Source organism: Aotus nancymaae, unplaced genomic scaffold, assembly GCF_030222135.1.
Source record: "Aotus nancymaae isolate 86718 unplaced genomic scaffold, 86718_ANA_hifiasm-v0.15.2.pri h1tg000028l, whole genome shotgun sequence".
Lineage (NCBI taxonomy): Eukaryota > Metazoa > Chordata > Mammalia > Primates > Aotidae > Aotus > Aotus nancymaae.
This window is the reverse complement of record NW_026988441.1, coordinates 36,285,683-36,301,929: the sequence shown is the minus strand read 5'-3', so window position 1 is coordinate 36,301,929 and position 16,247 is coordinate 36,285,683. Positions and strand designations below refer to the sequence as shown.

The 16,247-nt window shown below is 48.7% G+C and overlaps 1 protein-coding gene across 8 annotated transcripts in view; it reads left to right on the top strand.

Annotated features, from left to right (window-relative positions):
* The window catches only part of CERS4 (ceramide synthase 4), a 55,341-nt gene that overhangs the window by 17,827 nt on the left and 21,267 nt on the right, over nt 1–16,247 (top strand). The window contains exon 1 of one of the 8 annotated variants that reach the window (XM_064381955.1): nt 9,769–9,923. The exons of the other annotated variants lie outside the window; for them this stretch is intronic. Coding sequence (XP_064238025.1) covers nt 9,910–9,923 — 14 coding nt within the window. The 5' untranslated portion in view covers nt 9,769–9,909. Of the gene's footprint in view, nt 1–9,768; nt 9,924–16,247 lie in introns of those variants that run through there. 8 annotated transcript variants of the gene reach the window in all.

Sequence of the window (16,247 nt, the reverse complement as noted above, 5' to 3'; positions counted from 1 at the left end):
AAATACAAAAAAAAGTAGCCAGGCATGGTGGCACACACCTGTAGTCCCAGTTACTTAGGAAGCTGAGGCAGAAGAACCAATCGATTGAACCCAGGAGGTGGATGTTGCAGTGAGCCAAGATCGTGCCATTGCACTGTCACCTGGGCAACAAGGCGAGACTCCATCTCAAAAAAAAAAGAATTGGTTTCTTAAGTAGTGAGGTGGGGATGGGGGCTCATTCTCCACCAAAAATACCTACTCTGAGCCCCTGTCTCTGTGTCAACCACACCTTCAGTGGAAACCTTTTCATTTCCCTCTACTATAATTTTCTATTTAAAAAGTCACCCTTAATACATACATACACTGCAATATGTTTTGGCTTTTTTTTTTGTTTTTGAAACAGAGTCTCTGTCATCTGTCATCCAGGCTGGATGTGCAGTGATGCAATCTCGGCTCACTGCAACCTCTGCCTTGATCTTGGCCCAAGCAATTCTCGTGCCTCAGCCTTCCGAGTAGCTGGGACTATGGGCATGAGCCATCATGCCCAGCTAATTTCTGCATTATTAGTGGAGACAGGATTTCGCCATGTTGCCCAGGCTAATCTACATCTCCTGACCTCAAATGATCCACCCACCTTAGCTTTCCCAAGTGCTGGGATTACAGGTGTAAGTTACTGCACCCAGCCTGATTCAGCCTTAAAAAGGAAAGATGTAACATATTGTCACATGGGTGTACCTTGAGGATACTATGTTAAGTGCAATAAGCCAGTCACAAAAGGACAAATACTGCTTGATTCCATTATATGACGCCCCTAGTGTCACCAGATTCATGGTGAAAGTAGAATGGTGGGTGCCAGAGGAGAGGGAACAGGGAATTGTTGATGATTAGGCATGGCGTTTCAATTTGGCAACATGAAAGAATTTGGGTGATGGATGGTGGTTATGGTTGCACAATCATGTGAATTATTTAATGCCACTGAACCGTATAATTAAACACAATTAATAGTAAATGTTAGGAGTATTTTGTCACAATTTTAAAAAAGATTTAATAAGTCAGCCAGGCACAGTGACTCACGCCTGTAATCTCATCACTTTGGGAGGCTGAGGTGGGCAGATCACCTGAGACCAGGAGTTCGAGACCAGCCTGGCCAACATAGCCATCTCTACTAAAAATACAACAAAAAATTAGCTGGGCATGGTGGCGGGCGTCTGTAATCCCAACCACTTGGGAGGCTGAGGCAGGAGAATTTGCTTGAAGAAAAAAAGGCACCCAGCTTTTTTTTTCTTCTTTTTGAGACAAAGTCTCGGTCTGTCAGACAGGCTGGAATGCAGTGGTATGATCAGGACTCACTGTAGCCTCAACTTTCCAATCTCAAGTGATCATCCTGCCTCAGCCCCTGGAGTAGCTGGGACTGCAGGCACATGCCAACACACCCAGATAGTTTTTTTTTTTTTTTTTTTTTTTTTAATTTTAGTAGAGACAAGGCAGAGGGAGGCGGAGTTTGCAGTGAGCCAAGATCACGACATTGCACTCTAGCCTGGGCAACAAAACTCTGTCTCAAAAAAAAAAAATTTTTTTTTTAAATAAGACAGCCTTAAACCCACTCCTTATAAAAAATCAGTGACAGCCAAGCATGGTGGCTCATGCCTTTAATCCCAGCACTTTGGGAAGCCAAAGTGGGAGGATCCCTTGAGGTCAGGAGTTGAAGACCAGCCTGGCCAACATGGTGAAACCCTATCTCTACTAAAAATACAAAAATTAACTGGGTGTAGTGGTGTGTGCCTGTAATCTCAGCTACTCGGGAGGCTGAGGCAGGAGAATTGCTTGAACCCCTGGGGCAAAGGTTGAATTGAGCAGATATTGCACCATTGCACTCCAGCCTGGGTGACAGAGTGAGAACTTCATCTCAAAAAAAAAAATCAGTGAAGGCCAGGCATGATGGGTCATACCTGTAATCCCAGTAGTTTGGGAGGCTGAGGCAGGCAGATCGCTTGGGTCCAAGAATCTGAGAACAGCTTGGCAACACTGGGAAACCCCATCTCTTAAAAAATTAAAACAGGCATGGTGGTACACACCTGTAGTCCCAGCTACCTGGGGGGCTGAGCTCGGAGGATCACTTGAGCCGGGGAAGCGGAGGCTGCAGTGAGCTATGATCAGTAAAACACAAGACAAGTTCACTGGCTCCCACCCCAGCCCCCACCAGTTCCCTAGTATAACAACTCACGTGAATGTGGACTATTCCCTTACAGCCTCCTCCTCGTTTTTTGTTTTTTCTTTTTTTGAGACAGATTCTCAGTCTGTCACCTGGGCTGGAGTTCAGTGGTGCAATCCTGGCTCACTGCAAACTCCGCCTTCCGGGTTCAAGCGATTCTCCTGCCTCATCCTACTGAGTAGCTGAAATTACAGGCACCCACCACCACCCCCAGCTAATATTTTGTGTATTTAGTAGAGATGGGGTTTTACAATGTTAGCCAGGCTGATCTCGAACTCCTGACTTAAGGTGATCTACCCACCTCCTCGGCCTCCCAAAGTGCTTGGATTACAGGCGTGAGTCACCGGGTTTGGCCTTTTTTGTGTTTTGAGACAGGGTCTCACTCTGTCAGAAGCTAGAATATGTGGCATGATCAGGAGTCACTGTGGTCTCAACCTCCCGAGCTCATGGGATCCTCCTGCCTCAGTCCCTAGAGCAGCTGGGACTACAGGCACACACCAATATGCCCAGCTAGTTTTTTTTATTTTTCTTTTAGTAGAGACAAGGTATCACTATGTTGCCCAGGCTGGCCTCGAACTCCTGAGTTCAAGCAATCTTCCCGCCTCAGCCTCCCAAAGTGCCGGAGTTACAGGTGTGAGCCACTGCATCTGGCCTTGCAGGCTTCTTCTGTGTGTTTCTGTGCCTATGTGTAGCCATAGGGAAAAAAATCAAACTCCTTTGATGTTCTTTCTTATTTTTTCAAATATTTCACCTGCCCCATTCTTTTTCCTTTTTCCTTCTAGTACTTCCATTGCATGCAAGTTAGATTTTTTTTTTTTTTTTTTGAGACAGAATCTTGCTCTCTTGCCTGAGCTAGAGTGCAGTAGCACGATCTCAACTCGCTCTGGCCTCTGCCTCCTGGGTTCAAGTGATTCTTCTGCCTCAGCCTCCCAAGTAGCTGGGACTACAGGCATGTGCCGCCATGCCCAGCTAAGTTTTGTACTTTTGTTAGAGACAGGGTTTCACCATGTTGGCCAGGCTGGTCTTGACCTCCTGGCCTCAAGCAATCTGCCCACTTCAGCCTCCTAAAATGCTGGGATTACAGGCATGAGCCACCATGCCTGGTCATAAGTTAGACCTGTTGGTATCATTCAGAAAATACTGAGGCTCTGTATACTTTCTAAATTGAGGTAAAATATACATTCAAGGTGTTATGCAATTGTTGCCACTATCCTTTTTTTTGTTTGTTTTCTTTTGTTGAGATGGAGTCTCGCTGTGGCTGGAGTGCAGTGACATGATCTTGGCTCACTGCAACCTCCAACTCCTGGGTTCAAGGATTCTCCTGCCTCAGCCTCCTGAGTAGCTGGGACTACAGGCATGCACCACCACGCCCGGCTAATTTTTTTGTATTTATTAGTAGAGATAGCATTTCACCATGTTGGCCAGGCTGGTCTCAATCTCCTGAATGTGTGATCCACCCGCCTCAGCCTCCCAAAGTGCTGGGATTATAGGTGTGAGCAACTGCACCCAGCCTACCACTATCCATTTTTACTTAAACTTTTTTCTTCTCTGTTTTTCAGTTTGAATATTTGCTATCAATCTGTCTTTAAACTTGTTAACACTTTCTTCTATCATCTCCAATCTGCTATCAAGCCCACACAGTGAATTTTTAAATTTCAGATAACATAGTTTTAAGTTTTAGAGTTTCCGTTTGTTTTTTCTTTTTTTTTTTTTGTTTTTGAGACAGGGTCTCACTCTGTTGCCCAGGCTGGAGTGCAGTGGCACAATCACAGCTCACTGCAGCCTCAACCTCTTGGGCTCAAGTGATCCTCCTGCCTCAGACCCCCCAAGTAGCTGGGACTACAAGCTTATGCCAGCATGGTCAGCCAATTTTTATATTTTTTGTAGAGACAGTGTTTCACCGTATTGCCCAGGCTGGTCTTCAACTCCTGACCTCAAGTGATCCACCCACCTTGGCCTCTCAAAGTGCTGAGATTCCAGACATAATAGCTGCCTCAAAGACCTTTCTGCTAATTCCAACATCTGGGTCACCCCAAGGCCAGTCTCCTTTAACTTCCTTCTGTCCTGAGCATGGGTCATGTTTTCCTGTTTCTTCAGATGTCAAGTAATTTTGGATTGTGTTTTGCACATTATGAAGATATGTTATAGAGTCTCTAGATTCTGTTATATTCCTTTGAAGAGCATTGCTTTTTTTTTAAATTTGTGGGTTTTTTTTGTTTTTTTTTTTTTGAGACGGAGTTTCGCTCTTGTTACCCAGGCTGGAGTGCAATGGTGCGATCTCGGCTCACTGCAACCTCCGCCTCCTGGGCTCAGGCAATTCTCCCGCCTCAGCCTCCTGAGTAGCTGGGATTACAGGCACGCACCACCATGCCCAGCTAATTTTTTGTATTTTTAGTAGAGACGGGGTTTCACCTTGTTGACCAGGATGGTCTCGATCTCTTGACCTCGTGATCCACCCGCCTCGGCCTCCCAAAGTGCTGAGATTACAGGCGTGAGCCACTGCGCCCGGCCAAAATTTAACTATTTTTTATCAGGCAGTTAACCTGGCTGTACTTAGACTCCAAAGTCTGTTTCTCCTGTGGTGGGCAGCAGAGGAAATCTTGGCTTAGTTCCTTTAGCTTCAGCAGGGCTAGTTGGAGTACATCCAGTACACATGAGCCAAGGGTCACCAAGAAATGTACACAGACTTTTAATGTAGAATGTGGGACTTTACATCTCTGGTTCTTTTCTTTTTTTAGAGATAGTCTCGCTTGCTCCCCCAGGTTGGAGTGCAGTGGTGCAATCATATCTCCCGGGCTCAAAGAATTCTCCCATCTCAGTCTCCTGAGTAGCAGGGACTAAGGGGTCAGCAAGAGATGTACACAGACTTTTAATGTAGAATGTGGGGCTTTACATCTCTGGTGCTTTTCTTTTCTTTTCTTTCCTTTCCTTTCCTTTCCTTTATTATTTTTAGACACAGTCTCACTTGCTCCCCCAAGCTGGAATGGAGTGGTGCAATCATAGCTCCTGGGTTCAAAAGATCCTCCTACCTCAGCCTCCTGAGTAGCTGGGAATACAGCCATGTACCACCTCACCCAGCTTTTTCTTTTTCTTTTTTTTTGGTAGAGACAGGGTTTTACTATGTTGCCAAAGCTGGTCTCAAACTCCTGGCCTCAAATAATGCTCCTGCCTCAGCCTCCCAAAGCAGTGGAATTATAGGCATGACCCACCACAACCAGCCCTGTCCTCTTACTCTTTTTTTTTTTTTTTTGGACACAGAGTTTTGCTCTTGCTGCCCAGGCTGGAGTGCAATGGCGGGATCTTGTCTCACTGCAACATCTGCCTCCTGGGTTCAAGCAATTCTCCTACCTCAGCCTCCTGAGTAGCTGGGATTACAGGCATGCGCCACTATGCCCAGCTAATTTTGTATTTTTTTGAGATGGAGTTTCGCTCTTGTTACCCAGGCTGGAGCGCAGTGGCGCGATCTCGGCTCACCGCAACCTCCGCCTCCTGGGTTCAGGCAATTCTCCTGCCTCAGCCTCCTGAGTAGCTGGGATTACAGGCACGCGCCATCATGCCCAGATAATTTTTTGTATTTTTAGTAGAGACGGGGTTTCACCTTGTTGACCAGGATGGTCTCGATCTCTTGACCTCGTGATCCACCCGCCTCGGCCTCCCAAAGTGCTGGGATTACAGGCGTGAGCCACCGCGCCCGGCCCTGATTTTGTATTTTTAGTAGAGACAGGGTTTCTCCACATTGGTCAGACTGATCTCGAACTCCTGAACTCAGGTGATCCACCTGCCTCGGCCTCCCAAAGTGCTGGGATTACAGGCATGAGTGAACGTGCCTGGCCCAGGTAGTTGTTTTTTCTATGTAGCTCAGTGTTTATTGTTGTTATCTATGAAAGAGCTGGCCTGATGTGGCTGACTCCACCATTATCAGAAGCAGAGCTCTTGTAGTTTTCCATTACATAAATTAGGTATCAAGCCATTAGTATCTCTCTGCACTTGGCTTTTATTTTTTTAACTCCATGATCCTCCCAAGTCACTGAACATAGCTCTTCCTTCACCCCATACCTCCTTGAGTAATTTTTTAAATTAAATAATTTTTAAATTGTGATCAAATACATGTAACATAAAATTTACCATCTTAACCATTTTTAAGCGCACATGTCAGTATCGTTAAATACGGTCACACTGCTCCACAGCCAGTCTTCAAAACCTTTCCTTTTTATTTTATTTTGCAAGAAAGCCTCTCCCTTTGATTTTGATTTTTATTTATTTATTTTTTTAAGAAATAGAGCCAGGCTAGGCATGGTGATTCACGCCTGTAACCCCAGCCCTTTGGGAAACCAAACCAGGTAGATTCCGAGAGTTCGAGACCAGCCTGGGTGACATAGCAAAACCCTGTCTCTACAAACAAACAAATAACAAAAAACAAAACAAAACAAAACAAAAATTAGCTGGGCACGGTGGCACATGCCTGTAGTCCCAGCTGCTCAGGAGGCTGAAGTGGGAGGATCACTTGAGCCTGGGAGGTAAAGGTTGCAGTTAGATAGCATCACTGCACTCCAGCCTGGGCAACAGAGACCTCATCTCAAAATAAAAAAGAGAATCACCCCCTGTCTCCAAGGCTGGAGGATAGTAGTGCCATCATAGCTCACTGCAGCTTCCACCTCCTGGGCTCAAGCGATCCTTCTGAGTAGCTGGACCATGGGCATGAGCCACAGCCCCCAGCTTCCAGAACCTTTACATTTTCTAAAACTGAAAGTCTGTACTTCACCTGTTCAACTCTAACTCCTGTTCCCCTTCCCCTTTCCCTGGCACCCACCATTCTACTTTCTTTTTTTCTTTTTGGAGACGGAGTCTTGCTGTATCCCCCAGGCTGGAGTGCAGTGGCACGATCTCAGCTCACTGCAACCTCTGCTTCCCGGGTTCAAGTGATTCTCCTGCCTCAGCCTCCCAAGTAGCTGGGATTACAGGCATGTACCACCATGCCCAGCTAATTTTTTGTATTTTTAGTAGAGGTGGGGTTTCGCCATGTTGGCCAGGCTGCTCTCAAACTCCTGACCTCAGGTGATCCACCCACCTCGGCCTCTCATAGTGCTGGGATTATAGGCGTGAGCCACCATGCCTGACCCCATGCTACTTTCTGTCTCTATGAATGGGACTACTCTGGAGACCTCCTATAAGTGGAATCATACAGGATTTGTCCTTTTGTGACTGGTTTATTTCACTCAGCATAACATCTTCAAGGTTCATCCATGTTTATCTTCCCCTTCCTTTTCAACTCTCACGTATTATCCCATAGTGTGGAATCCTGTGGTTTCTGATCCCCAACTGTTGGACATCAAGGTTGCTTCCAGCTTTCACTGGAAGGAGAGAGAGAGAGACTACAAATGGGCGGAAGGAAGTTTTGGGGAGTGATGAGTGTTCATTATCTTTTTGCCTTTTTTTTTTTTTTTTTTTTGAGATGGAGTTTCGCTCTTGTTACCCAGGCTGGAGTGCAATGGTGCCATCTCAGCTCACTGCAACCTCCACCTCCCAGGTTCAAGAGATTCTCCTGCCTCAGCTTCCCAAGTAGCTGGGATTACAGGTGTCTGCCACCATGCCCAGCTAATTTTTGTATTTTTAGTAGAGGTAAAGTTTTGCCATGTTGGTCAGACTGGTCTCACACTCCTGACCTCAGGTGATCTGCCTGCCTCCGCCTCCCAAAGTGCTGAGATTACAGGTGTGAGCCCAAATGTCTTTTTGCTTTTTTCCTCCATCTTTTTCCTGTTTTAAAACTTCTAGTTCAGGCCAGGCAATGGTGGCTCACGCCTATAATCCCAGCACTTTAGAAGGTCAAGGATGACCTGAGGTCAGGAGTTCGAGACCAGCCTGGCCAACATGGAGAAACCCCATCAAAAAATTAATTAACTAATTAAAAAATAAAACTTCTAGGCTGGGTGTAGTGGCTCATGCCTATAATCCCAGCACTTTGAGAGGCCGAGATGGGCAGATCATGAGATCAGGAGTTTGAGACCAGCCTGACCAACATGGAGAAACCCCACCTCTAATAAAAATACAAAATTAGCTGGCATGGTGGCGCGAGTCTGTAGTCCCAGCTACTCGGGAGGCTGAGGCAGGAGAATCACTTGAACCTGAGAGGTAGAGGTTACAGTGAGCCAAGATCGCACCACTGTACTCCAGCCTGGGTGACAGAGCAAGACTCTGCTTAAAAAAAAAAAAAGGAAAAGAAATCCCTGTTTATTTCTTAGCTTGCAAGGCACCTTGCTGTCAATTCTCTCACAGTTATCTGCTGCAGGAACATAGAGATGATTGTAGATAAAGATTCTGTTACCTTGGACCTGGTAAAGGCTGCTAGACTAGGTATATCTTGCCCAGCCTCCTGTTCATTACCTTGATTGATGGGACGATTTCATGGGTGTGTACATATGTCAAAATGTGTTGGATTCGCTGGGTGCTGTGGCCCATACCTGTAATCCCAGCACTTTGGGAGGTGGAGGCGGGCAGATAACCTGAGGTCAGGAGTTCAAGATCAGCCTGGCCAACGTGGTGAAACCTCATTTCCACTAAAAATACACAAAAAATCTGCCAGATGTGGTGGTACATGCCTGTGATCCAAGCTACTCAGGAGGCTAAGGCAGGAGGATTGCTTGAACCTGGGACATGGAGGTTGCAGTGAGCTGAGATCATGCCACTGCACTTAAGCCTGGGCGATAGAGACTCCATCTTGAAAAAAAAGAAAAAAGTGTTGGATCTCACACTTTAAACACGTGCGGCTTCTTGCCTGTCGATTACACCTCAGTAATGCTGGGTTTTTTTGGTTTTGATTTGTTTTTCTGAGACGAAGTCTCACTTTGTTACCCAGGCTGGAGTGTCGTGGCATGATCTCGGCTCACTGCAACCTCCGCCTCCCATGTTTAAGTGATTGTCCTACCTCAGCCTCCGGAGTAACTGGGACTACAGGCACCTGCCACCACGCCTGGCTAATTTTTTTCTATTTTTAGTAGAGACAGGGTTTCACCATATTGGCCAGGCTGGTCTCGAACTCCTGACCTTGTGATCCACCTGCCTGGGCTGCCCGCCTCGGCCTCCCAAAATTCTGGGATTACAGGCGTGAGCCACTGCACCCTGCTAGGGCAGGGTTTTTTAACCATTAATAGCCCAGTGGGCTTCTCTCACATCCCACATGTATACTTAATCCTGTCCCTATGTGAATAACAATCAGATGCTAATCCCCCACCATCAGCCCGCCCCATTACTCCACCTTTAGGGCTGGGGACTGCTCATTTTTCCCCTCCAACCCCCAGAGACCAGATCTTCTCTTCTCCCTCAGTCTTTGAAGCCTCCCTAGTAGACCTCTCCTGCTTACTGTGGGATGCTGGGGTCCCTGGAGGTCTCACCCTGACCTGACTGTCACTAACTGGGGACAGACCTAGAGGCAGACTTAAGCACTCCAAGTTCCAGGGAGCCAGGGCTGGCTCAGAAGACAGACCCACAGGCAGGGACGGGATCGGCTGCGGAGGGGGCTCTGCCTATCGTAGGAAGGGGAGGGTGGGCCTCTTAAATAGGGGATTTAATCTGATGCAGGATTTAAAAGGCAAGTGGGAACTGGCCGGGTGGAGGAAAAAGGGCACTGATGGAAAGGCTTGGGGCTGGTCTTGGGAATTGTAGCATCTGAGTGGCATGAAGCTGAGAAAACTGCAGTCTGAACATAGCTTCAGAAGAGAGAGATGATTCCAGAAGGGTGAGAAGGCGGAGGCCCCTCTTTATTTACTTCCCACAGCCAGCACCAGGCCAGAGTTGGGCGGGCACCTGCTGGGGACCCTCATGGTCCAGTATTGGTCGTAGGTTTTGAGGCTGTTGATGGGGGAGGTGGTTGCCAGGGAATGGTTCCAAGAAGGTGCAATAGGGGAGGAGGTGGGGGATGCCCAGGGGACATGGCCCAGCTCACTGAGCCTCCTGAGCTGTCGGGGGCGTAGCTGTTAAGACTTGTGGCTGGGTGTGGTGGCTCATGTTTGTAATCCCAGCACTCTGGGAAGCCATGGTGGGAGGATGGCTCAAGACCAAGAGTGCAAGATCAGACTGGGCGACATACCAAGACCCTATCTCTACAAAAATAATAACAAAAAGTAGCTGGGTGTGGTGGCATGCATCTATAGTCCCAGCTGCTTGGAAGGCTGAGGCAAGATGATCATTTAAGTCCAGGAGTTCAAGGCTGCAGTGAGCTGTGATGGTGCCACTGCACTCCAGCCTGGGCAACAGAATGAGACCCCATCTCTTTAAGAAAGAAAAACTGCAGCCAGACACAGTGGCTTACTCCTGTAATCCCAGAACTTTGGTAGGCCGAGGCAGGCAGATCACCTGAGGTCAGGAGTTCAAAACCAGCCTGGTCAGCATGATGAAACCCCATCTCTACTAAAAATACAAAAATTATCTGGGCATGATGGCAGATGCCTGTAATCCTAGCTCTTCAGGTGGCTGAGGCAGAAGAATTGCTTGAACCCGGGAGGCAGAGGTTGCAGTGAGCCAAGATCGCACCACTGCACTCCAGCCTGGGCAAAAAGAGCAAAACTCCGTCTCAAAAAAAAAAAAAACAAAGAAAAATTGCATGCTGAGCTCCTAGTACCCTGAAAGCTTAGAGGGCAAGTAGAAGCAGGAGCTTCCTTTTTGGGGAAACTTTAATCAGCAGAGGCAGTCCTGGGGAGGCCTCCACAGGGTCCTGTGAATCCTGAGCCCACTGTGAAGGCGGAGCAGCCCCCTCGTCACCCAAGGAAACTTCTAGCCTTGACTCTCTCCCTTGCTGGCTGAGTGACCTGTGACCTGCATCCAGTTACTTCTTCCTTTGAGCCTTGGGCTTCCCAGTTCCTAAGTTTCCTTTACAGGAATGTTCATGGAGATCAAACCAACCATGACTGTTGGGTGGGGTTCTTTTTCTAGAGAGTTTGACCACCTGAACTAACATCCTTGCACCCTTCCACCTGTCCCTGTATCTATTCTACTCATTCATTTATCTAGCAAACATTTAGTTGGCACCTAATGTGCCCAGCCCTGTCTGAGGCACTGAGGATACAGCAGTGACTCAAACAACATTCTTTGCATTCATGGGACTTATGCCTTGGGCTGAGGAAGACACCCCAGTGAAACAGATCAACTGGGCTGAAGGAACTACACAGGATCAGGAGACACAATACAGTGGCCTCTTTGGTGGTAGTCTGGAAAGGCTTCTTGGAGGAGGTGACATTTGAGCTAAGATGAGAATGATGAGACAGTTGGACATGTGTGTGACTGTCTGGGATGCAAACATGGTACACGTGCGCTTAGTGAGTTGGAAGCCCAGCAAGCAGCAGTTGCTGTGGATTAAGCTGGGGAGACAGAGGTGGGGAGGCAGCAGGGCCAGAATGCGGAGGACAGGAATGTGTCCAGAAATAAGGGGCTCAGGTAAGGTGAAACCCTAGACTTGGGGTCCGCTTGGGGTCTTTGCGGGGAGTGGTACCTCAACTGGCTGCATCTCTGGTCACTAGCACCCTGTGGGATCCCTGCTCAGAGAGGCCCAGAGTGGAAGAGACAGGGCCATCTGGAAGGGACAGCCAGGGCCCGGCACAGAGGCAGGCTGTGGTTATCTACAAAGCCTCCTTCCCTTACAGCACATCACGTGTTCCCGCCTGAGCCTCTGGCCGCAGGAGTCAGGTGACCCTGGGCAGCAGGCTAGGCTTCGGGGGCGGGTGACTGAGTGAATGTATGCAAGCGTGTGTGTGTTTTCATCTCTGGGAGGCCCAGACATCTGGGGTCTGAATTTCCTTTTTCACAACCCTGGACACGTCCTTCATTTCCAGCTAGATTGAAAGCAAAAACAAACCTATCTGCGTAGCTCTGATCTGCTGAGCAGTGCAAGGGTCCTTCAGGGTTCAGGGCAGCTGTGGGGATCCTGCTCACTCAGACCCCTGGAGAGGGGCCAGGGATCCTCTGCTCGTCACCCCCCAACCCACCTCCCATGTCAGTACAAAGCCCCGTGTCTTTCTGTTTCCCCCAATCCGGGGCTATTTTTAGCCACTAAGAAGGATTATCAGTTCGGTTCCCAGGTGGCAGGGGCCGAGCTGGGAGTGGGACCAGGGAGGCTTCAAACAGCAGCCAGGCTTGGGGGCGGGTGGGGTGAGGGGAGAATAGAGACTCGGGCTGGTCACACTGGCCCTGCCACCCACGAGGTGGCTCTGCAGATGACCCCGAGCGGCTCTCGTCCAGCTCAGCCCAAACACATCACTGCAGCTTTAAGGGAAGGTGGCAGAGGCAAGGAAAGCTTCCAGCAGCCTGAGGCAGCTCAGATGCTGGGAACCGTCCTAAGGGCTCGGAAGAACCATCTAGAAGCCTCCATAGGCCAGCACTTCTCCTTTCCAGACCACTCCCCATCCTGCCCCAGCCTCCTGTCTCTGGTAACCATTACAGCCACTAAGTTGTTTTTTGGGGTTTTTGTTTTTTCCAAAACGGGTTGCTCTGTCACCCAGGCTGGAGTGCAGTGGCATGATCACAGCTCACTGCAGCCTCAAACTCCTGGGCTCAAGAATCCTCTCACCTCAGCGTCCTGAGTAGCGGGATTATAGGTGTGCGCCACTATGCCCACTTAATTCTTAAGTTTTTTGTAGAGATGGGATCTCACTATGTTGCCCTGACTGGTCTCGAACTCCTGGCCTCGAGCAGTCCTCCCACCTTGGCCTCTCAAAGTGCTGGGTGTGAGCCACCACACCCAGTACTCTACATTTTACTAAGTGCTCACTCCAGTTACCATTCCCAACCTCTCCATGGGGAAGAGGGACTATTGTTTGTTCCATTTTACAGATGAAACTGAGGCACAGAGAGGCCAGGTTACATGGCTGGTAAACGGGTGAGGCAGGAATCCGATCCGTTGTGATATCAGCATGGAGTGTTTATAAACTGCCTGCCTCCTGAGCCTTATAATAGCCTGGTAGAGCAAAAAGGGAATCTAGCTGTACCCATTTTTCAGATGGGACAACTGAGGCCTAGGAAGACAGAGGATGACAGGGAGTGAACAGAAGAGCTGGGATCCAAAAGAGAAAAGCTAGAAATTGAGGAACACGTCCCTCAGCCTCATTTCCTCCCTTCCCTCAGGAGGAGAAGCTGAGCCTTGCTGGCCTAGGGCGCCTGGTTACAGCCATACTTGAGCCCCTGTCCTATGGCAGCCTCAGCCTCAATGCCCCAGGTGCAGGGTCTCTGGGCTGCTTAACCACCCTTCAGGGAGGGCACTTGCCCCACCAACAGGTGAAGACCTTGAGGCTGCCACGGCTTTGAAGCATTGCAGTCAGGACTCTGGCCAGTCTGCTGGGCTCCAGACCCTGTTCTTTTTCTCAAACTACAGTATCTCTTATTTATGCTTTAAGAGAGAGAAGAGGGAAGGGAACAGACAGAGATAGATTAGCAAGATGGTAGGACCTCTGGGGCCAGACCTCTGCAGTCAGCGTATATCAGTCCGAAGCCGCCTTGGAGAGCTCCCTGGTTTAGAAAGTGCAGGGTAGAAAGTGCTGAATCAGGCATAGAAGAGTAGAGTTTACAACTGGTTATGCTTCCTTCTTCAACCCTCCCTGTAAAAACATTGCTTGGCCAGCTCCTGACATCACAGTGAGCAAGACAGGGTTGGGGAGAGTGCTTTAACAGGATCCAAAGCAGGTCAACCAGGGGCTGCATTCAGGAAGAGGTGATAACTGAGCTGGGTTTTGAAGGATGCATAGGAGTTTGCCAAACAGAGAAAGAAAGTGTGTAAGCCCTTCAGGGCAGAGGTGTTGCTTGTTTTCCCCACTATTTTGTGTCTTCAGCACCCAGCATGGTGCAGTAAATACTAAATGAGTATTCTAGGCAGAGGCCAGTATTTGTAAAGGCTAGGATGTGTGAAACTATATTGTCTGGTGGGGGCAGAGTATCAGCCAGTGAACTGGTGGCCTTGAAGCTGGGCACATCAGCAGAGGCCTGAGATCGTGAGAAGCCATTGTTCCTGTGGTTCTCCCTCATCCCCTAAGCTCATCATGACTTGAATGCACCAAGATGTACAAAGATGCATCTAGGACCCTTGGGTGAGGAGAAAACACAGACCTGGGGGTCTGGATTCCTGGGACACCTAGCCCCCTTCTGTCTGCACCCAGGGGTCTGTCAAATAGGTAGCAGGGTCTCTAAGAGAAGGCTGCACCGGTGACTTGGGAGGCTGAGGTGGGAGGATGGCTTGAACCCAGGAGTTTGAGGCTGCAGTGAGCTATGATCGGGCCACTGCACTCCAGTCTGGGTGACAAAGTGAGACCCTGGTGACAAAGTGAGACCCTGTCTCTTAAAAAAAAAAAATAGGGGATTTCAGATACCCTGCAGTGGTCATGGCTCTGGCTGTGAGGCTAAATACAGTTGGGGCCAGGAGTGCCAAGCTGGCCATGTGTCCTTGAGCCCCATGGGTGCACAGGATCAAGCCAACCATGTCTGCTAGTAAAGATGGTTTTGTTTTCTAGAGAAATCAACCACCTGGGCCTAAGTCCCCACATCCACCCAGCTGTTTATGTTTCTACTCTGTCTCAGATACCTGGGCCTCATTGCGGGTCTAGACTATCCGCTCTCCCACACCCTTGACTGCTTGTTGGGCCGCTGACTTCTAGTGTCCCTCCCCAACCAAAGTATCCAATGCTAGCAGCTGCTCCTAATGCTTCACTGATGCCTAAACGTCAGGTGCCCCATGGCATGGTATTCTGACTGCCCTTCATGTGCACCCTCTTGCTTTGGGTTTTTTTTTTTTTTCCCCAAAACGGGGTCTTGTTGACCCCTTGCTGATAGATAGAGGACTCCATCTATCTTCATGGATTTCAACAGCAACCACTCATTGACAAGTCCTACCCACGCCCCACCCACCCCAAGCTGAATAGATCCTGCCTCTTCCACATGCCCACAGGAACATTTTAGCTGTGCCCCTCCCCTGCCCACTTGTATTATCTGACACCTAGCCTGACTCCCGTCTTGAAATCAGCTCACCCATTCTGGTTCATCCATTTCTTCAGATTGGAAGGCTGACAGTTTCAGTATCCAATGAGGTGAGGCTGAAGATGGAATTAAATTTGTTAATCAGCTGACCTTGAGATGGGAGATTATCTGGGTAAACCCAGGGTCATCACAAAGGTCCTAAAATGATGAAGACGGAGGCAGGAGAGACATTGTCAGAATGATGAGGTGGGAGAAACACCCAACTAGCCACTGCTGGTTCTGAAGATGGAGAAAGGGACCAGGAACTGGGGAATGCAGGCGGCCTCTAAAGCCAGAAAAGGCAGGAAAGAGCCGGGTGTGGTGGCTGGAGCTGGTAGTCTGAGCTACTCAGGAGGCTGAGGCAGGATGATGGCTTGTGCCCAGGAAATCAAGTCTGCAGTGAGCTATGATTGCACATTCCAGCCTGGATGACAGAGCGAGATTGCCTCCCTGCAGAAAATCTAGTCTGTTAGCAATTTTCTAGTATTTAATACATCATGATGTACAGTAGATCTCTTGGACTTACTACTCCTGCTAACTGAAATTTCAAATCCTTTGACCAATATCTTGTCAATTTCCTCTCCCAACCCTTCTCTTCTCTGGCTCCTTTTTGGAAGGCATTTGGCTCTTGCGGGGGGACCCACCTCCAACATGTCTCTGGAATCTTTCCCCTTATCTCTACCTCATCCCACCTGGACACGATAGAGCGCCCTCTTCTGGCCTACAAAGTGCTACGCCCTGCATGGCAATGAGCACCCTGAGGATCCCTGCGTTATTCAAAGTAAAACCAAGGGCTTTATTTATAGAAACCCCACGTTCCCCTGATGGGAGTGTAAAATGGTGCAGTTTCACCCTGGAAAGCAGTTTGCCCACCTTGGCCTCTCAAAGTGCTGGTATTACAGGGGTGAGACACCATACCCAGCTGCCCAACCCCACCCAGGCTAGTCTTGAACTCTTGGCTTCAAGGAATCCTCCTGCCTCAGCCTCCCAAAGTGCTGGGATTACAGGCATGAGCCACTGTACCCTATTTTTTATTTTATTTATATTTTTTATTTACTCTGTTTTTGGA